At 44.0% G+C, this 21,796-nt stretch overlaps 1 protein-coding gene across 7 annotated transcripts in view; it reads left to right on the forward strand.

The window, feature by feature from the left end:
- The window catches only part of PTPRO (protein tyrosine phosphatase receptor type O), a 242,538-nt gene that overhangs the window by 76,555 nt on the left and 144,187 nt on the right, over nt 1-21,796 (forward strand). The window contains exons 2-3 of one of the 7 annotated variants that reach the window (XM_065567408.1): nt 6,435-6,524; nt 7,045-7,246. The exons of 5 other annotated variants lie outside the window; for them this stretch is intronic. In XM_065567408.1, coding sequence (XP_065423480.1) covers nt 7,244-7,246 — 3 coding nt within the window. In that variant the 5' untranslated portion in view covers nt 6,435-6,524; nt 7,045-7,243. The remainder of the gene's footprint in view (nt 1-6,434; nt 6,525-7,044; nt 7,247-21,796) is intronic. One more of the 7 variants, XM_065567415.1, reaches the window with a different exon arrangement.

A 21,796-nucleotide genomic window follows, 5' to 3' on the forward strand; every position in this document is an offset into this window, starting at 1 on the left:
CCAGGAGCTGAGGAGAGGACACTAGGAGGATCCAGTAGTGTTGCAAAAGCAGCTATGCTTCCCCCAAATCCTGACCTTCTACCTCTCTCTCCCTGCATGGGGATATTTGCATGTGCGAGACCCATATGCAGATTGTTGAGAATGATCTGGCTCCTTGTTAGGAGAAAAGCACTTCAGCAGATACCTGCAGTATTATAGCAGATATGTACACAAAGCAAGAGACACATCTGATAGCTGCTTGAAAAGGATAGAGAGGTAAGTGAAGTAGAAGAAACATTTTACATAGTAGAAATCAGTTAAAGAAAACTAGCCTGATGCAATAACAAGATGTCCAAAGCAAATTGTAGTTATGAAGAGGTTTGTCAGCTCAGCTTATAAGGAAATCGGGATGGGGGGGGACCCCAGAAGTCAAATGATTAGAGCTCCCAGGAGAAAAAAAATGATGAGGCTGAAACAACCCAAGACCCACTTAAATATTACAGAGTAAGAGGAAACAGAAGGTCATTTATCAGTTATCTGCATACCAGTGCATGATCATGGCTGTGGTCCAAATAGCTTAAGGGCGTTAGGTACCTAAAATCCCACTGAAATTCAGTGGGAGCTGGCAGTCTGATTTCCTTAGATGCCTCTGAAAAATCTCATCCTGTATGAAACTCAGACACATTGGGCCACATCCATCCCTGGTATAACACTGTTGCATTCAGTGGGCTTTGTTCTGTGCCCAGGATTTTGACCCTAGAGTAATTGTTTTCTCGGGGTTTAAATAGATGGCATCAAAGGATGTGTGACGAGGCTTTATTATTATTAAAACTGCATTGATGTGACCCCAAGAGCACCCCAATGCCAGAAGGAAAGGGGCTCCCCAATATGTAGCAGCCTCAACTGTACTGACCAGCTGAGTGTACCAACCCATTGTCGTCATAATCTGTATCTAAAAGGTGTCATGTGAGGGATCTCTTGTGATCCAGTAAAACTCGGGTCATTAATATTATTGTGTAGTGTGTGTATGGGTGATCTATGATATATGTACTAGAAATAAGTTCGTAAAATGTGTTTGGCAGGTAGAGCTTAATTCCTCTCCTCCCCCCACCCCCAAGACTAGAATGTGGTCCTGCCTGCTTGAATGTGTCTCCAATGTAAATTGAGCTAGAGAGAGCAATAGAAGTACATTTACATAAAAGGTAAACAAACCATCAAACTAGTGAGCAAGGGGAGATAGCCACGTAACTATCTTGGCAGGGGGACAGGAGTGCAAAACTTAACATGGCATCAGCTTCCTGGTGGACACAGCAAGTTGAGCTCCAGGAGGGCTTCCTGACTTTGAAAATTAAGATAAAACTTTGAGGATATAAGGAGAGAGGGAAACACCTTTTGGGAGTCCTTCGGCTGAGGAAACAGAGAAACCCTCAGCTTAGATCCTTAGGCTGCCATGCTGATAAATTGACGGTGGTGAGAAAATTACTTTGAACAAAAGACTCTAGTTTGTTAAATTAGGTTTTGGTCTTCGAAGTATCTTTTTAAGTTTGTTAATTTGTAACCATTTCTATCCTAACCCCTTCTACTTCAAGTCATTTAAGTATTTGTTCTTTGTTAATCAACTTAAATCTTGTTTTATCACACACCTGTTCAGTACAGTCTTACAAACGGAAAGAATAAAGTCCTCAGCTAAACTAATAGGTTGGTGCTGTGTACTGTCTCTTTAAAGGAGCAGCAACATTGCTAAGGTTTTGTGAGTGCTACAGCGAGAGGGGCTGAGCACTGCAGAGGAGACCGTTTGGGTTAGACTCAAGACTGGAAGGGCTGTTGGTGTCACCTTGCAAGGAGTAACCAGGTTGACAAGCTGCTGGTGTCTGGGCTCTGAGCAAAAGCTGAACAGTACAGAAGCATTCAAGGCTACAGGGCAGGTTGTGGCACAGCCCCTTACTTGTCCGGGTGAACTCCCAAAATGTCTCCATCATTTTTTAGTTTTGCTACTATAGTTTTGCTACAGAATCCTATTTATAACTAGGAAAGGGAGAACCACTGACTGAGAAACTAAAAATCCACTCAGTCCTTCAGCTGTAAAAGAACACTTTATGAGCGTCTGAGTTTTCTGTCATTGTATATACATTTACATCTCTCACCCCAAGCATGAAAATACCAAAAGAATACCTCATGCTAAAGACATACTCTGTTTGTATTTCTGACTTCATTGAAACAAAGAAGCATTGGAAATCTTGTGAAGGAAAAGCCACCCTCCTGAGATTTCTACTCTGATTTCTCTTTGAGGTACAAATACTAAATGTCTAGAATAGCTTCTGTTTGGATGTGTTTTTAAAGTCACTTTAAAAGTAGGGCAACCATATGTCCCATTTTGGCCAGGAGAGTCCCCTTTTAAGCTCTGTCATGGATGTCATGAATTTGTTGTCAAAACTGGGCATTTGTCCTGTTTGCTCCAGCCTGAAAGTTCCTCCGCGCCCCCCTGAGGGCAAGAGCAAACAGGACAAATGCCCAGTTTTGCCAAAAAAACTTGTGACGTCTGTTGCGTTGGCTTGGGCCGGCAATGTCGCCAGGCGGCGCTCAGGCTGGTCCCTGAGCCTTGACTGTCTCTTACCTGGTGTCCCATTTTCAGCTTAGAGAAATATAGTCACCCTATAGTGGATATGTTTCCACATCATAACCCTAGATCTGAACACCTCCAGTCTTTGGGGAACATACTGATCCAGATCAAATTTTGTGACTGGCTTCTTTCATTGTAATGGGCCAATCCAAATTCTTTAGGAGAGTTCAAATACCAACTTAGAGGCTTGAGTCTATTGCTATAATAACCTTAAAATGAAGTTGGGTACTTCTGCCTAGTTACACTGATTTGCCTTATTTCAATTTGATAAATTGCCTTCATCTTCTTGAGAAGGTCACCGAGGGAGGATCAGTATACAATTTTGAAACATTTAATATGTGTTGTTTTTTGCTAAGAGGCAGGGAGCATACATAAACATAACTGTGCACTTTTAATTATGGTATAAAGCAGCGCCAACTTGTGAGACTACTTCGGCCCTCCTCTGAAGTCAGTAAGAGGCTTGTTGGAACAAGGATGTAAAATGGAGCCCTGTGAATACAGTTGTCTTTGGGTTTATAGGCAGAAGAATGCAAGGTGATTCACTGAACTAACTGGTGCAGTTCTTTGTCTTTGGGTGGCCAAACTTGAAACCACTCTTGGGGCCAAATCCTGTTTGTCTTTAAAACCCAGGTAAACCCATTGATACCAATAGGATTATCAAGTGGGTAAAATAAGCAGGATGTGACAGAGCACAGTAGTGACACTAGGCATTAGCAGACTAAATAATTGCTTAGGGCCCCAAGCAGCTCAAGGGGGCCCTGATTTAGTATTACCCCCAAAATAAAATTAATTTGATTTAACATGGACTCTTTAACAAGTGTATTAGCATATATTATTTTGTTGTATTTTTGTTTTTGTGGAAATAATGCAATTTGTATTTTTAGGGGCTGGGTGAGAGGTAAAGCCCCCCCCCAAAAAATTTGGTTGGGGGCCCCAATGGACTAGCTCTACCTCTGGCAGGGTGTGTGCCATGTTACTAGCAAATGCCCTGTCCCCTGACAAGGATCCCGGTACCAAACCTGCCTACAAACTTCATGATCCTTCTTCCAGCTGTTGAACCTGCACAAATGATCCAAACCTGCTTCCCAGCTGCTGTACTATTCTGCACACATGCTTGGCATGTAACCTGGGCCTTCTCCCAGATGCCAATACTTACAGAAAAGTCCTATAGTGTTGAATAGAACAAAAACTTTCTAATGGTTTTTTTTAGAACCACCCTGCAGAATTCAATAGAAAACTAGGAGTGAAATCCTGACCCTTACCCCCATTTCAATCAATGGGGACAGGATTTCATCCTATATTCCCAAATACTGTAAGATTATTCAAAGTACTTATTAAAAGGTTCTCATTCACTGTTAAATGCCTAAGTTTTAAGAGTAATTTCTACAGAGCCCAACTGATTTAATCTCTTTTAGATTATATAGGACTATCCCATTTGAGGAAAGAGAGAAATGACAAGAGAAGTAATGGAGTAAACAGGGTAAATTATGGAAGATGGATGACTTCATAGTTTTGCAGGGATGGGAGGAAGAGCCACATGGGAGTGGGTTGGGGGTTACTCAGCTGATCTCTTCTGCAATAAAAAGGCTTTGGTGGTGGGTGGAGGAAGAATCAGGATCACCGTAAGGGAACTTGCAATATGTGTGGATGTGCTGGGCTGGCCAGAGCTCCTGTGTAGGAGGCTCGTAGGTGTTACTGTTGTCCCACAGGATGCAGCAGCACCCAGAAAGCCAGTATAGCTATTACCATGCCTGCCCAGCTATGTTATGGGGGAAGATTCCCTCGCCTCTAACCATTGTGTGCGCGCAGGGCCGGCTTTAGGCCGATTCAGGCGATTCCCCTGAATCAGGCCCCGTACTGGGGCAGCCGGCTTCCCCAGGGGGCAATTTAAAGGGCCTGGGGCTCCGAGCAGGGGCTGGAGCCCCAGGCCCTTTAAATTGCCACCAGAGCCCCACTTCTGGAGACCCCTGGGGTAGGGCTGCAGGGCTCTGGGGGCTATTAAAAAGTCCGGGGCTCCCTTTGTTTCTACCGCCCTGGCCCTTTAAATAGCCGTGGGAGCCCCGCTGCTTCCCCAGGGCTCCAGCAGCCTCCCTCTTATCCCATGGCAGCTTTCTTTCTTTGTGTTTACACTTAAAGGAAAAACTTTTTCCCAAGAGCTATAAATTCCCTGTAGTGGGAATCACACTTTGTTTTGCTGCTTCTGGTTTGAGTAATCCTTTAAAAATGTACAGAAATGGCACTCTTGGTCCAGATCAGCTGGTCTGAATTGGCACTGCTTCAGCAACTTCAGAGAGCCATGGCAATTTACACCAGCTGAGAATCTGGCTCCCTGTGTGCATTTTGGAAAGCAAATCCTCCTTGAAGTCTGAGCGCACACGGGCTATAATTGCAGCAAGGGAGATGGTGGAGTGCTTGAGGATTTGATGATGATGCATCTAATATTTACTAATAAAATGAGTGTTTGCTGTGGCCTGGTATTTTGAGTTCCTACTGTGCACTGCTGCTGTTACGATGGTAATTTGAATCTGCTTTAGTTTGTTTGTGAAACATATTTACTAATTAATTCTGGTGACTGCAGGCTAGACTGTGGCTTTAAGCCACTGTCCTCAGGAGCAGGGTGCAGACTACTACTACTCTCTGCTGTGTTGCTTATGGAGCACCCAAAGGCATGTAACAGAATAAATAAAAAGAGAAGGTCACTGGCCCAAACAATTTATATTCCAGGCCTTGATCTGCAGGCATTGACTAATGGGCACAATGTTCACTGTCAGGAGTACCACTGAAGTCAGCAGGACTCTGCACATTAATGAGCACAATGCCCTGTAGCCAGTGCATGCAGGTTTGGGCCCTAACTTTAGATGTCTCGCAATGAGTGAGAATAACAAACAACTGTCGGGGGTGAGGAGGGGAGGAAGCTTGGGGGAGAAAAGACAAACAATAGGATCACAGTTATTCAGCTTTCACTTAAGCTTGTCTTGGATGAAATCCTACACCTGATGAAGTCAATGGCAAAACGCCTATTGGCGTCAATGAGAATTTTCACCCCTTGATTCCATTGTGTTCCATTTCTTGTGTGCGCAAATGTAGGTGCGTGTATGTGTAACCCACGGGCAAGAGTATTTTGGCCAACACACCCAGGACATCCAGTGCTAAAAGCAAGACTCTAGCTGATGGCTTGTTACAACTCGTATCCTCTATGGATTGGCATGGGGGAGGAGGGGCAGAGACAGGGAGGAATCTGTAACCCCAGTCATCAGTGGGTTTCATACTTGCATGCACACAAGGTTTGCCTGCTCTAGGGCTTTTTGGCAAAAATATACACTGTTGCTGATATCAGTGCAGTCCCACTGGAGGTAGCAATGGTGGAAACCTCAAGCTATATCTATACTTAAAATAGAAGAATTCTTCTATTGACCTAGTGGTATCTGCTCTGAGCGTTAGGTTGGTTTATCTTCAACTCTCGGGGATATGGATTTTTCACCCCCATACTCCTCCTCTCCCTCCCTCCCTCCCTCCCTCCAAGAGACAGCTATGCCAACGTAAGTGTTCAGCACAGACTAGCCCCCAGCATACACAAGGCTGAAGAGGCCATCCGTGTTTAAACCCACAGCTTAGAGAGCTGCTTTGTGGAAGGTTAGACAGTTGTGTTAAATATCCACAGGAGACTTGCAGTGCTCAGCTCCTGCTATTGCTACTGCCAGTGGAACTGCACTGTCATTAAAAATGGTGGAAAATCTTTGCTAAGAAAAACCACTAATATAAACATAGCCAAACAGCTTGCCGCTTACAGATGACATGGAAGAAATGTTTCTTTTTGTTTGTTTGTTTTTTAAAGGGATTGGAATGAGGAGAGGATGTTGACTTGGCACTCCATGCATGATCAATAAGCCAAGATTTTTCAAAGTTATTTGGGATGCCTCCACTTGTAAGTCATTTTTAATAGTACCTGATTTTCAGGGGTGGGTGCTCAGCTCTTTGCTATCTCAGATTAGGCACCCAAAATCACTAGTCACTGACCATTATTTTTCATTGGTATTGTTGTAGCTCCCACTATGCATTAAGCTCTGTTGCCTGACCCTTTCCAAATCCCTGCCTGGAAGGAGCAATGTGTAAGGGGCAACAATTTGGGGAACTGGGAGAATGAACAGAGAATTGAGGAAGTTCTGACATGGATCCATATTTCTCAGTCTGGCTCCAGTGTTGTTCTGGTGCATTGCTTTTGTTGAAAGTGTTCCATCTATGCTTGCAGTCCTATTATGAATTCTGTTCTTTTAACAGAAAAAAAATCAAGGAATAAACAGTGGATTAAGGTCGGGGGGGGGGGGGGGGGCTCCTTTCTTCACCATATTTAGTAAACTCTTTTTTAGGGGTATATAGGTGTCTACTCACTGAGTCATATTTCATTCACATATACTTTTTGCAGCTATTTTCTTTTTCATTACCAGGGCAGAAAAGTTCATCTATTGAAGAGCTAGATAGAAAATAAGGCATCTCAAGTCTGATCTTGCATTCTTTGCACATCCAAATTCTCACTGACGGCATGGGGTAATTGGGTGCAAAATGAATTCAGGCTGAGGTCCATAGCCAGAACATTGTAAGAATTTAAAAATCAAGCAGAATAAGTGGATCTCCGCTAACAAACTGATGGTAAGCATAACTCTTGTAGATAATCCAATTAACATGACAGAAGACCTTGAAAACAGTGACAGAATAAAGGTTCATTTCTTACGCATAGTAAACCTTGAATATAATAGTCTACCGAACATCAAAGATGTGCCTAATGTCATTATCTAAGCCAGGGATGTTTGGTATCACATCTGTGTCTATACTTTTAAACCTACTGAAGAAATTGCATATCTAAAATGCTTTCCAAAAGAACCTCATCACCAACGACAGGCTGCAGGCACCCAAGGTATCTGTGCTTGATGCAATTCTGCATTCCATTTAAGAGTGCTTGTTTTTGCTCAATCACTCTGTTTGGAAAAGATACTAGTGTAGTGTGATAACTGGAGTTAAACCATGATGGAAGGCTTTATCCATCTGAACCAGCTCCCAGGGTGATATAAAATTTGTAAACAGCAGCAACCGTTTATACATTCATTTGAACCGGACAGAGTAGAAAGGAAAGACATTCTTCTGGAAGTGTTTTCGTTTGATAAAATATTTATGCACGACATTCACAGCCCATTTGATTAGGCCTTTCAAGAGCAGAATTAAGATTTTCTTCTTTGCTGAAACAGCATAAAAAGAAGAAAACATAAATGCATGAGTCTATTTTCCCCCTCCCCCTTTAGATGTGACATTCGTAAGTGATGGTCAAATGCAAATTCCCAAAGGTACATTCTTTTGGCGGGGGAGTAGCTTGTGCTTAATGTTGGGACTCGGGGCATCTGGGTTCAATTCTTCTATCTGCTTCAGAAGTCCTGGGCGAACTATTTAATCTTGCTGTGCCTCAGTTCCCCATCTGTAAAAATGGTGCAGAGCAGGTAAATTAGATATACTACAGATATCCAAATGAGCAATGGTGCAAAGCTTCTAGGAAAAAAGACTGCTTTCTCCAGGCTTGATCCTGCAACTCTTCAGTCTGTCAGCGAGGGAAGTCAACACGAATATAGCACGCATGATTAGTGCTGTTGAGTCAGGGCTGTAGGGGTGCCAAGAGGGCTAGAGGGGGGAGTGATCTTTCATTTCAGCTGAAGATTGCATTCATGTAGGGGAGGGAGGGCGGAATTTCCAGTGAGCAGAGTTTGTTTCTGTATGAAATGTCAATACATTCTTTTCAGGCCAGTTGCATACATGTCATTCACACTCTGTGTCTTTTGTGGGTTTCTGAACAATCCTCCTCCAGTGACCCAATAATAAGTAATTACCTCTCCTACTCCCTGTTTAATGATGTTTGTATTTTACATGGAACAGCTGTGCTGCACTTGCTGCTGTGACCGAAATTAAATATGCCTGCTGGCCTTCACCTCAAAATAGGCCTGATGCTGTAGGGTGCTGAGTGCCCCTGGAAAGTTCTAGATGGCTTTCTAAAGGTACCTTTACACTGCAAATGAAGATATGATTGCAGATCAGGTAGCCATACCTGTGCTGGCTTTAATCTAGCTGGTGCAGGTAACAATAATTGTGAGGATGTAGCAGCATGAACTAGCTGCCCAAGTACAAGTCTGCTATGGATCCTGGGTACATACTTGGATTGCTAGTACATCAGCATCTGTGTCTGCACTGTTATTGTTATCTATGCTAGATAGATGATAGATAGATAGATTAAAGCTGGCATGAGTATGGCTTGCGCTAGTCATGTTTCCATTTGCAGTGTAGATGTACCCTGAAAAATATTCTCTAGGTCAACCACCATAAGATATTGGGCTAGATGCAAGAATTCACTGGGTGAAATCTCTGGCCTCTGTTGTGCATAGGGTGACCAGATGTCCCGATTTTATAGCGACAGTCCCGATTTTGGGGTCTTTTTCTTATATAGGCTCCTATTACCCTCCCCCTCCCCATCCTGATTTTTCACATTTGCTGTCTGGTCACCCTAGTTGTGCAAGAGGTCGGACAAGGTGATCCAGCCTTAAATCTATGAACTCCCACCAGTTGGAGGGCACTCAACACCTCACAGAAGGTGTCTTGCAGGATTGGACATTAAGTCCAATCCACAGGCAATTTTTGAATGTTTTGGTTTAAAAGCAGAGTGCGCACACTGAATACTCGTTCATTTTGTTGCAGGTTCTTGATGATGTGTTCTCTTTTCCAAGTTTGTAGTGTGTGTGTCTCTGCTCTTTGATATGGATTCCTTAAGTCCTTCTTCTTTTCCCTTATCATACTCTCCTTTTATATTCTTCCTGATTGCTATAGAAACAGCGCACAGCATAAGTCCATATAAAAAAGGAACTGAAACACAATTTTCTTTTCTGATATCAGAGGCTGCGGTATAGAAATAATTTCTTAGTAATTGACTGGAAGGTTCTTCTCTAGGTTGCATACAGAGGAAGAAAGGTGTGGTAGTTAAAACAGTGGATTGAGACTGAGGATCTGAGTTAAATTTATAGCTCTCTAACAATCTTCCCTGTGTGGCCTTCAGCAATTTGCTTAGGCCAGGTCTGAAAAATTCTATTCCCTTGAGCGTGTAGTTAAGCCAACCTAATTCCCCCAGTGTACACAGTGCTAAGTCAATGAAAGAATTCTTCCATTAACCTAGCTACTACATCTTGGGTAGGTGGGTTAACTATTACAGTGACGGGGGGAGTTCTGTGGCTGTGAGTGACTACACTGAACCTCTACAGTGGCGCAGCTGCAGCGGTTTAAGGGTAGACATAACCTTAGGGCATGGCTACACTTGCAGATGTAGAGCACTTTGAGTTAAACCAGCCTTCGTAGAGCGCAGTAGGGAAAGCGCTGCAGTCTATCCACACTGACAATTGCAAGCGCACTGGCATGGCCACATTAGCAGCTCTTGCAACGGCCACAGAGAGCAGTGCATTGTGGTAGCTATCCCAGCATACAAGTGGCTGCAATGTGCTTTTCAAAAGGGGGTGGGTAGGGTGTGACAGGGAGTGAATTGTGTGTATGTGGGGGGAGAGAATGGGTTTTTGGGGGACTGAGAGCATGTCAGCATGCTGTCTTGTAAGTTCAGACAGCAGCAGACCCCCTCTCCCCCCTGCCTCTCTCTCTTTCACACAGCATTCTGTAGTAATGGTTGCTTTATCTCGGAGCAGATAAGCAGCCAGCTGTCAGAAATGGAGCTTTCAAAGGGCATATCCGCATTCTTGCAGTGATTCCAAAACAATGACACGAGTGGCCACTTGACTTAAGGGGATTATGGAATGTTTCCGGAGGCTGATCAGAGCGCAGTAATGCAACACCTCATTCACACTGACGCCCGGGCATTTCAGCCAATGCGCTAATCTTCTCGCCGAGGTGGAGTACCAAGAGCGCTCTAGCCCTGGAGTCAGAGCGCTCTATGTGTCTATGGCAAATAATATGCTGGGATGCAGCTACTGACAGGTTGTCAGGCTTAGAGAAGCAAAGGTGGTGGCCGTTCTTTAAGCAGGCAGAGGTTCAAACCCAGTCTCTTAATAAACAAGCTCTTGACATTGGAGTGCTCACCATTGCTGCCCAGTCCTAAAGTCCCCTCAACCCTCACCTCTTTGTTACTGGGGAAGGTGACCAAGAGCCAATGACTATTCCTGGAGCACTTGGACACACCTTGGGCAAATTCCAACCACCCTCTGGAGTTGAGACAGCACTTGTCATTCATGAATAACCTGCTGGTTTTCGATCTGGTGCAGTTGACCATTAGGATACAGTTGCTTCAGCAACTCAGATTTCATTGATTTGTATGGAATTAGCAGTTAAAGCCTTACTTAAGAGAAGGCAGGCAATCATGCAGTTGCCAACATCAAATCATTGAGAGGTCTAACCCTGTAGCATTTTCTCAAGCACCTGGCCTGTCTGTCATCTCTGTAGCTGAGCTCCTCATGACGTCTCTATGGAGCAAAGGCGTTATCTTCATTTTACAGATGAATAAATAGAGGCAGAGAATTGTAGAATTTTCTTTTTTAAAAACTCATGTGGGTTAGTGTGATGCTGATGGGAGGCTTCATAGTCACAAGGGGCCGAGCCCACATCTTCTGAGTGCTCCATCCACTAGTCTCTCCTTCCTGCCTATTTTAGCCACAGGGCATATAAATTCAGGGGGTTACAGAATGGCTTTTTTTTTATTATTATTATTAAACTGAAGTGTGTTGTTAGTGTGATAGTTGTGTATGCTTCTTTTAGGTGATGGTTTGTTTGTGTTCGGTGAGAGCTACTGCCGCTTCAGACCAGGGGCGGCTCTATGTATTTTGCCGCCCCAAGCACAGCAGTCAGGCGGCTTTCGGTGGCGCGCCGGCGGGAGGTCCGGCTGGTAACGCGGATTTGGCGGCATGCCTGCGGGAGGTCCGCTGGTCCCGTGGCTTCAGCGTACCCGCCGCCGAAGCTGTGTTACCAGCCGGACCTCTTGCAGGCACACCACCAAAGGCTGCCTGACTCCCGCCCTCACGGAGACCGGCAGGCCGCCCCCCGCTGCTTGCCGCCCCAGGCACGCGCTTGGTGTGCTGGTGCCTGGAGCCGCCCCTGCTTCAGGCTATTCTCCTGCAAGGAGGTTTAAGGTGAACAATCTGTGGGTGATAGGATAAAGAATGAGTATTTACATACTCCTCAAACCCTCTTGTTACAACTGCTCAAATGTATGTTTACCGCATTTGGAGGAAGCTGGTGATGTTTGAGAGTGGAAAAGAACAATTGAAATAAAGATGTTCTAAGGGCCTATTTACAGATTCTATTGTCTGGATTTGGACAAGGATTAAAGGTGTGTGGTTGGATCATGTTAGCTAGCTTGATTTAAATAACACCTTCTGTAGATGTGACCTTGAAAGTCTTTTTGCAAAGAGGAAGCTAACGCGTGATTGCCTTGTGACACTGGCTGCCAGTTCTTGCCAAGACTGCAGGCATTAGCTAAGAACTGACAGACTCATAGCTGGAGACCAGACTAGTTCACTTGCATGATAGTTTTGCTCAAAACAGGTATTAGTCTTACAAGAATGTATTTAGTATTTAAACCCTATTAAATACTTGTAAATTGCTGTGTGCATTAATCTCACTTGTAATGTCTGTATTCCATACTATGAGAAAATATATAAGTTTTGCTTTATAACTTTGCTCTGAACGTGTGAATCCAAGCATGGGAATCATCCCCACCGTCACCCATCCAGGAGGATTATCAAAATTTAAGTGGGCCATCATAAGATGAAAAGCTTTGTTAATTGCCCCATTCACCCATGGAGAATATGTGCAGAAGGCCTCAAACAATCACTTTGAATATTGGAAGAGGGAAACAAAAATAGGTGACATGAAGATTTTTCATCTCTTTGCTGTTTGAACTCTGAGGGACAGAGACCCTGAGAGTTTGCCTCCTGGGTCTGCCCTGAAAGACACTTTGAATTGACCGACCACTACAACTCTGTCACTCATACGATTTAGATTGCAACTCATTTGTGCATATGTTTGCTTGCTTTAACCTGTAAATAATTCTTATTTCTCTTCACTAGTTAATCAACCTTTAGATAGTTTATTACGGGATTGGCTAGAGGCATTGTCTTTGGTGTAAGCTCTGGGGTATCAGTTGAACTGGGCTTAGTGACTGGTCTCTTGGGACTGGAAGGAACCTGAATGTTGTTGGGGGTGTGTGTGTGTGTGTGTGTGTGTGTGTGTGTGTGTGAATGGCCGTTTATGACTAAATCCAGTTTTTCTGGGTGGCAAGATAGACTGCAAAGTCTAAAGGGACTGTCTGTGACTCACTGGTAAGACTGTTATAGTGATCCAGGTATTCACATTTATTACTGGCTTGGTAAAATCTAATTATAGATCACACCACCAATTTGAGGTATCTGCTCTGTTTTTGAAAGTCAGCCCTGAGATAGGCACTCATGGTTATGAGCCACTCCAGACAGTGTGACAAGCCTAATCCACTGTAAAATCCTAGTGTAGATCGATTGTCGTTTTACCTCAATTTAGATATCCAAGGTGAACCCTGGGAGGGAGGCTCATGATCTAACACACCATTAAATCCTAGTCTAGACAAAGTCTTACTGACTCAACTTTCCTCACGGAACCTCCATGGCAGTGCTCTATGATGCCCAATGCTGTAGACCTCTAAGTTTTTCATTGCATCAAGAAACTATACAGGTACGGTCTGTGTAATTTGAATGTGTGTGTATTAGAGCAGCAATTATTTTTTTTAATTTCCAGAAGGTAGGGAAAAGCCATGCAAGTCTTAAAGCTGCATGCCAAACAGGGGCGGCTCTATGTTTTTTGCTGCCCCAAGCACAGCAGTCAGGCGGCCTTCGGCAGCATGCCTGCGGGCAATCCACAGTGATGTGGATTTGGCAGCATTTCTGCGGGTGTTCTGCTGATTCTGCGGCTTCTCGGCGTACCTACCGCCGAATTGCCACCCAAACCGTGGGACCGGTGGACCTCCTGCAGGCACGCCGCCGAAGGCCGCCTGACTGCCGCCCTCAGAGTGAGCGGCACGCCGCCCCCCGTGGCTTGCCGCCCCAGGCACGCGCTTGCTGCGCTGGTGCCTGGAGCCGCTCCGATGCCAAAGTGCATGCTTATGGATGCCTTTCTTATTAGTGAAAAGCACCTGGGAACAGGGTAAAAATCATACATTGTTGAAATACACATTCTAGCTTTCACCTGGCGCATGGATCTGGAGAAAAACCTACGATAGAGAGCTGGGATCTCCTTCTGTGGTGTGTGTTGCTATTTGTTTAAGATACTAAGACATGCTATTTGCTTTGGTTTGCAGTGGTCAGACAGGCATGGCTGTGCATGGGATCCCATTGTGCTGGGTGCTGCACAAACAGAACGGCAAGCTCTGCCTCTGAGGGTTAATCAGGCAAAGATAATACCAGTCCTCTCAATCAGCAATATGCCAGCTGCCATTTCACTGAAAATGTAGCAGCGCAGTGATGCGAAGTGGCAGGGCGAAGCAGATCTAGAGCAGAACTCAAACATATGCTAGCGATACTGGAATCAATTTCCATATCTGACCTGTAGGGCAAGAGAAGCTACAAAACAAACAAATCAAACAAAAACAAAAAATCCTTCAGTCAGTAATGCAAGCGATTCAACACTTGTTATTTTTAATTTCAGACTCAGAGTTAACATTTTGGCATAGCACTTCATCTGATTCCTTCCTTAAGGGAACCTCAGATTTAAATACATGGGCATTTTTTCATGGATCACTGTGGGTTAGTCCCCTTTTGATCACAGCGTCTGACTGATCTCTGTGTGCAGAGCCACAAACCTTTGATATTCCCAAATCAAATATGCACAGAATAAAAAAAAATCTCCATTGCAGAAGGTAAATCAGATTATAGTTGACTCCCACAAGATGCAATATTCTTTAATTGCTGCTCAGTAATGCTGAGAGAGGTGACAAATTCTTTCCAAACACTTGGGGGGGGGGGGGGGGAAATCAAATAAATCCTCCTCCACTGTGATCCCTGTGAAAATACTGACTGATTAGTCCCTTCACTTGAAGGAGCATGCAAAGGAATGACCATAAGAAAGTGAGGCCTTGTCTACACTACAGAGTTTTCTTAACAAAAGTTGTGTCGACACGCAAAAAGCGCTATAATAAAAATCAGTGTTGCATGTTCACACTCACTCCCTGTCGGCAGAGCACGTCCATAGGGAGCACTATCATTGACAGTGTGAGCAATGCACTTTGTGTACCTATCGCACAGTCTAGCTCAACACCGTCTGTTGCTAGGCCTTGTGGGAAGGCAGAGCGGATTGCGGTGCATCTTGGGAGCAGGTTCAATGTCCCATTATGCATTGTTTTCTGTCCCAGCATTCCATGGGTTTGGGTTTTCTGTCACAGCATTTTTCAGTGGCCCTTGTTTGCTGTGCAGCCTGGCATCTTTGTGAGAAGGGCTGGATCCCACACTGCTCTCCTATTCTCTGATAACTGTCATTAAGACATCGCGTATGGCAGTGCAGTTAATCATGAAGTTCCTAACTGAAGAAGATTCCCAGTTGCCTGACATGCTGTGTAATATGAATAGAAGCAACTTTCCACAGGTGGGGGTCGTTGTAGCAGATATCTCACTGCTGAGGGTAAGCAGGGAACTGGGTACATCTACTGCATGCTTGTGGCTTCTGCTCTGGTCCCTATGCTGCTCGCCTGTGTGCTGCTTTGGTCTCTGTACAAGTGATTGCCGAATGGCTGGGAAAGTTTCCTACAACTGGGGGAGGAACAAAACAGCTTTGTCAAGGAACCTTCGGTGGAGGATTGCTGAGTAACTCCAGGAAACTTTCCTGAAGATCTCTCTGGAGGATTCCCATGAGATCTTGGTGTGCATCAACACCTTGTTCCGCTGTACTGGTTAGCTGCATAGGGAAATGTCGAGCACACAGAAACACAACCAGCCTTGTACATTTCTATACCCTGAACCCACCTCCTCACTACACAAACCACAGCCACTTACCAGGCATCTCCTTTCCCGCTGCTTGTTCGCTGGAGAGTAACTGCTGAGACTGGCTAGGCACCTCCGGAGTGGTGAACTGGCTGCCTGCCTGCCCCACCCATAGATTTGTAGAATTTCAGGTCAGAATGGACTACTAGATCATCTAGACTGACCTTCTGTAAATCATAAATTTCCCCCAGTTATCCCTGTATTGAGTCCATAACCTGTGTTTGACTAAAATACACCTTATGGACAGGTCAGGGAGCTCGCTCAAGAGCAGCTTGTGGAGTTGGGTAGGCTGCTATTTTGATATCCATCTTTAGAAACTCTTTAAAATATTAAAAGGTAAGCACTGTGTTGTAAAAACGATTAGTTAATGCTTGGGGATTCCTTAGTACATACTGTGACAGACCCAGACCAGTGGGGTACAGGAGTCTGGTAGAGGGCAAATATACTGGTCACTGGATGAGTAGTTTTCTGTTTCCTGAGTGACCAGAGCAGGGGCTTCACTAGAGTAATCAGGAACCTGCTAGAACCAGTTAAGGCAGGCAGGCTAATTAGGACACCTGGAGCCAATTAAGAAGAAGCTGCTAGAATCAATTAAGGCAGGCTAATCAGGGCACCTGGGCTTTAAAAAGGAGCTCACTTCAATTTGTGGTGCAAGTGTGAGGAGCTGGGAGCAAGAGGTGCAAGGAGCTGAGAGTGAGAGGGTGTGCTGCTGGAGGACTGAGGCGCACAAGCGTTATCAGACACCAGGAGGAAGGTCCTGTGGTGAGAATAAGGAAGATGTTTGGAGGAGGCCATGGGGAAGAAGCCCAGGGAGTTGTAACTGTCATGCAGCTGTGACAGGAGACACTATAGACAGCTGCAGTCCACAGGGCCCTGGGCTGGAACCCGGAGTAGAGGGTGGGCCCAGGTTCCCCCCAAACCTCCCAATTGACCTGGACTGTGGGTTCTTCCAGAGGGGAAGGTCTCTGGGCTGTTCCCCAACCAATCTCTGAGGCAAGAAAATCCACCAATAAGCGCAGGACCCACCAAGATAGAGGAGCAACTTTGTCACAATACATACATTTTTTTGTCTGGCAAAGTTTTGGAGGGTGTGCATGGGGGAAGAGGAGGGCATTTCACCAGTAGGGTTCACCATGTTTTTGTTTATCCCCTTTTCCTACTGCAAACTGTGAATTTTCTCTGAGTGTTTCTTGACATGGTTGTATTTATATACATCAGAAGAAAATGTCCTTTTCTCCTAGTATCCATTCCCCACCCTTTCCAATGCCCAAGATTTCTTATTTCTCATGGATGTCAACATATTAGTTCCCTAAATCAATGTATTTGCCTCCCTTATTTTGAAGATTGCTTCTATCAGGCTCCATGGTATGGTCTAGGTGATCTTAACTATGCACAAATCCATGGGGACGGATGCGCTGCATCCGAGGGTGCTAAAGGAGTTGGTGGATGTGATTGCAGAGCCATTGGCCATTATCTTTGAAAACTCATGGCGATCGGGGAGGTCCTGGATTGGACCTCCGGGACTGGAAAAAGCCTAATGTAGTGCCCATCTTTAAAAAAGGGAAGGAGGAGGATCCGGGGAACTACAGGCCAGTCAGCCTCACCTCAGTCCCTGGAAAAATCATGGAGCAGGTCCTCAAGGAATCAATTCTGAAGCATTTAGAAGAGAGGAAAGTGATCAGGAACAGTCAGCATGGATTCACCAAGGGCAAGTCATGTCTGACTAACCTAATTGCCTTCTATGAGGAGATAACTGACTCTGTGGATGAGGGGAAAGCAGTGGATGTGTTATTCCTTGACTTTAGCAAAGCTTTTGATACGGTCTCCCACAGTATTCTTGCCACCAAGTTAAAGAAGTATGGGCTGGATGAATGGACTATAAGGTGGATAGAAAGCTGGCTGGATTGTCGGGCTCAACGGGTAGTGATCAACAGCTCCATGTCTAGTTGGCAGCCAGTTTCAAGCGGAGTGCCCCAAGGGTCGGTCCTGTGGCCGGTTTTGTTCAATATCTTCATTAATGATCTGGAGGATGGTGTGGACTGCACTCTCAGCAAGTTTCCAGATGACACTAAACTGGGAGGAGTGGTAGGTTCGCTGGAGGGTAGAAATAGGATACAGAGGGACCTAGACAAATTAGAGGATTGGGCCAAAAGAAACCTGATGAGGGTCAACAAGGACAAGTGCAGAGTCCTGCACTTAGGACGGAAGAATCCCATGCACTGTTACAGACTAGGAAACAAATGGCTAGGAAGCAGTTCTGCAGAAAAGGACCTAGAGGTAACAGTGGACGAGAAGCTGGATATGAGTCAACAGTGTGCCCTTGTTGCCAAGAAGGCTACCAGCATTTTGGGCTGTATAAGTAGGGGCATTGCCAGCAGATCGAGGGACGTGATCATTCCCCTCTATTCGACATTGGTGAGGCCTCATTTGGAGTACTGTGTCCAGTTTTGGCCCCACACTACAAGAAGGATGTGGAAAAATTGGAAAGAGTCCAGCGGAGGGCAACAAAAATGATTAGGGGGCTGGAGCACATGACTTATGAGGAGAGGCTGAGGGAACTGGGATTGTTTAGTCTGCAGAAGAGAAGAATGAGGGGGGATTTGATAGCTGCTTTCAACTACCTGAAAGGGGGTTCCATAGAGGATGGATCTAGACTGTTCTCAGTGGTACCAGATGACAGAACAAGGAGTAATGGTCTCAAGTTGCAGTGGGGGAGGTTTAGGTTGGATATTAGGAAAAACTTTTTCACTAGGAGGGTGGTGGAATCTGGAATGGGTTACCTAGGGAGGTGGTGGAATCTCGTTCCTTAGAGGTTTTTAAGGTCAGGCTTGGCAAAGCCCTGGCTGGGATGATTTAGTTGGGAATTGGTCCTGCTTTGAGCAGGGGCGTGGACTAGATGCCCTCCTGAGGTCCCTTCCAACCCTGATATTCTATGATTTCCATACTTACTAATGTAAAGAGTGTCATTCCCCCATCGTCCTCCAGCGGCTGCTCCATGTGGAGGATAACCGCCTACTACTACTGCATATAAGCACATGCTTAGTTTTTAGTACATGAGCATCCCATTAACCGCAGCTGGATTACTCATGTGCTGAATTGCTTGGTTGCTTTGGTGGCCAAATGCAGAGGCCTCCACCACTTGAGCTCACTCACTCTGCTAGAGTGATATCAGTGCTGAAAGTCTTGGGTTCTATCCCTCCCAGTGACTGAATGGTCAGTTATCATGCTGCTCAGATTTCTTTTAAGTTTAATCCCCACAGAATTTCCTGGGTTTCTAATGCTTGGGGTTTTTTGTGTGCTAACTATAGGGTTAATATAAGGATTTTACTAAGCTGCATTCTCAGCCTTAACTTCAATTTAATAGAGAATTTTGTTTGAGAAGAGGTTAGACTTTTAAATCCTTATTTCAACTATTGATGATGATTTAACTTCAGAGGACAGAGGCAAATAAAAAAATATTCGTTGCATCTTGCTCCATGATCCTTAATCAGGCACGAAGCAATAGAACTTAATGGTATTTTATAATAATTCTACAGTACTTTCCATATTAAAGAATCACAAAATGCTTTATAGTTTGTAAACATAAAGAACCACTGGAAATGCAGCTACCTCTGAAGAGGAGAACTATGATATAACAGACGGGGTGGGGAAAGAAAATTTTCATCAGGGCACCATAGCAAAGCACAACTTTCTTTCCTTTTTTTTTTTTTTTTTTTTTTAAGTGCCATGAAACTTTATCCACACAATCATTTGTTATCTCAACATCCTGTCATTAAAGATTGTGAAGTACTTTGAGATCTACTGAAGAAAAGCACTGTTCTAGGAGCTAGGTATTATTATTTATTATTATAATCAGAAACACGCACTCCTCAATAAACTACAGGAAAATCAGTTTATTAAGCTTGGAAGAATGAAGGACTAAAAATGATCCTGATAAAATTTGAAGTTTCTAGGGTATCTCAGTGGCTTGAGCCTAATGCTTAGGCAGCTAGGACATTTGCTTTGGCTGTATCTGAGATTGCTTGTCCAAGTGGAATTGGAATGTTTCAGTTTGCTACTTTTCTTTTAATTTCAAAAGTAGCAAATTTTTGTTTTAATAAAACCAAAACATAATGAAAAAAACCTAAATTGGCCCTGAAACAACAAAAAGCTATTGAAAGGATCAAACAAGAGCTGGGCTCTGATGTACCAACAGGGAAATTATTAATATTATTCTTTATTATTTTGTATTATTGTCCCATCTAGAGGGCCCAACCAAGATCAGAACCCTATTGTGCTAGGCACTGTACAAACACATAGTAAGAGACCAGGCCTTGTCCCCAAAGAATCCAGTCTGAACAGACAAAGGATGGAGGGGAAACATAACTCCCATAGTGTAAAGGCAGGCACACTCAACATCTGCCATGTTTGGAATGTTGGTTCTTTCCAGGGCTACAATACAGCTGTGACTTTAGAACTCCTTGTAGGATTGGTCAGCAGTGTAGAAGCTCACAGTGTGCATCCAGCTGGTAGAACTCTATATAACAAGAGTATTGGACCTGTTCCTATGTATTCCTGGGTTTACCTCCCACAAGATAGCTTAATATTTGACCAGCTACTGGCTTCATTTGAGGTCACTTCTGAGAGGCATCCCATAATCCTTCACTCTGCTACATAGAATGTTGCAAAACAAGATTCCAGGAGAATCTGCACAATAACTTTTGCAAAAAGCAACAGAGGGTCCTGTGGCACCTTTAAGACTAACAGAAGTATTGGAGCATAAGCTTTCGTGGGTGAATTCCCACTTCATCAGACGTCTGATGAAGTGGGCATTCACCCACGAAAGCTTATGCTCCAATACTTCTGTTAGTCTTAAAGGTGCCACAGGACCCTCTGTTGCTTTTTACAGATTCAGACTAACACGACTACCCCTCTGTTAAATGACTTTTGAGGTGCTTCTGTAACTGAGGTGAACCAGTTGCAAGTGACTAAGCAAATGTGTGTTAATGGAAGACAGAAGACCGTTTATGGCAGCAAACGCTCACCTTTTCTCTCTCTCTCTCCAGACAATTATTGGTGACCACCTTAGGCCCACAACTCGCTGCCTCTCAGTGCAACTCCTGGAAACTCCCCTCAGTGTCATGACCCAGAGTTTGAGAAATGCTAACAGTCTGTCTTACCACAGTTTAAAATGCAGCAAATAAGAAAGCAGGACAATCGGTGTTGGAAATCCTGAAATTAATTTGCAAATGTGCTGGTTCATGAATTCTTTTAACAGATGTTGGAAGGTAGCTGCTATATATTTTAAAAGGAGTTTAATTGGAACCTCAGTTTGTCTTGCTTTAGTTGCACAAAAAGGTGCCCTGAGAGAGAAAACAAAGAGTGGGAAGATTAAGTGGGACAGTCTGTTTGCAATAAAATGGGAAGCTTCTTTAATTAAATCTGCTTAGATTTTGTTAAGTTTTTTGTCCATCGTTCTACTTCACCATTTAATTTCTGGAGGGAGAGAAGGAAAGTATCATATCTTTAAATGAAAATAATTTGTCTCATTTCTCCTTCTAAGACACATGAATACTTGTAAAGTAGCGCCAGTCCTATTGTAGAATCCTGGAATGGAAAATATTTAATCATAAAGATCTTAATCTTATTTAGTCCCTGTTGCCAGGTGGATTTTAGAGTTATTCAGATATGTTAACATATGCTTTGCCCACCATTGAAATGTTGCCACTTTGGGCAAGTTAACAGCAAACAGCCACACACTAAAAACTGAAGAACAACATAGGGCCAAATCCTGTTCCATTATTGTAATACAACCCCATTGGCTGAAAAGAAAATCACTGGAAAATTTGGTTCACAGAACCTATGCAGTGAATTTCAGTAGGCAGAATATTACCCAAATTAGTGTGGCTAACTGCACTATTAATGGGATTAATTTCTACAGTCCATAGTGTTTCCCAATACCTTTTATATTTATATAGCACACTTCATCTGAAAGGATCTTAAAACACTTTACAGAGTATGATCCAAATTCTGCTCCAACATAGACTCCCAGAGCTCCATTAACAACCATTGGTTTTCATGGGTGTAACTGGGAACAGATTTTGATGCTGCGATTTAAGTAATTCACAAAGAATAAATCTTTCAATGAATCCTGTTTCTCTCATTGTTTGTGGAATATATGTACATTGCTTAT

This window comes from Chrysemys picta, chromosome 1, assembly GCF_011386835.1.
Source record: "Chrysemys picta bellii isolate R12L10 chromosome 1, ASM1138683v2, whole genome shotgun sequence".
NCBI lineage: Eukaryota > Metazoa > Chordata > Testudines > Emydidae > Chrysemys > Chrysemys picta.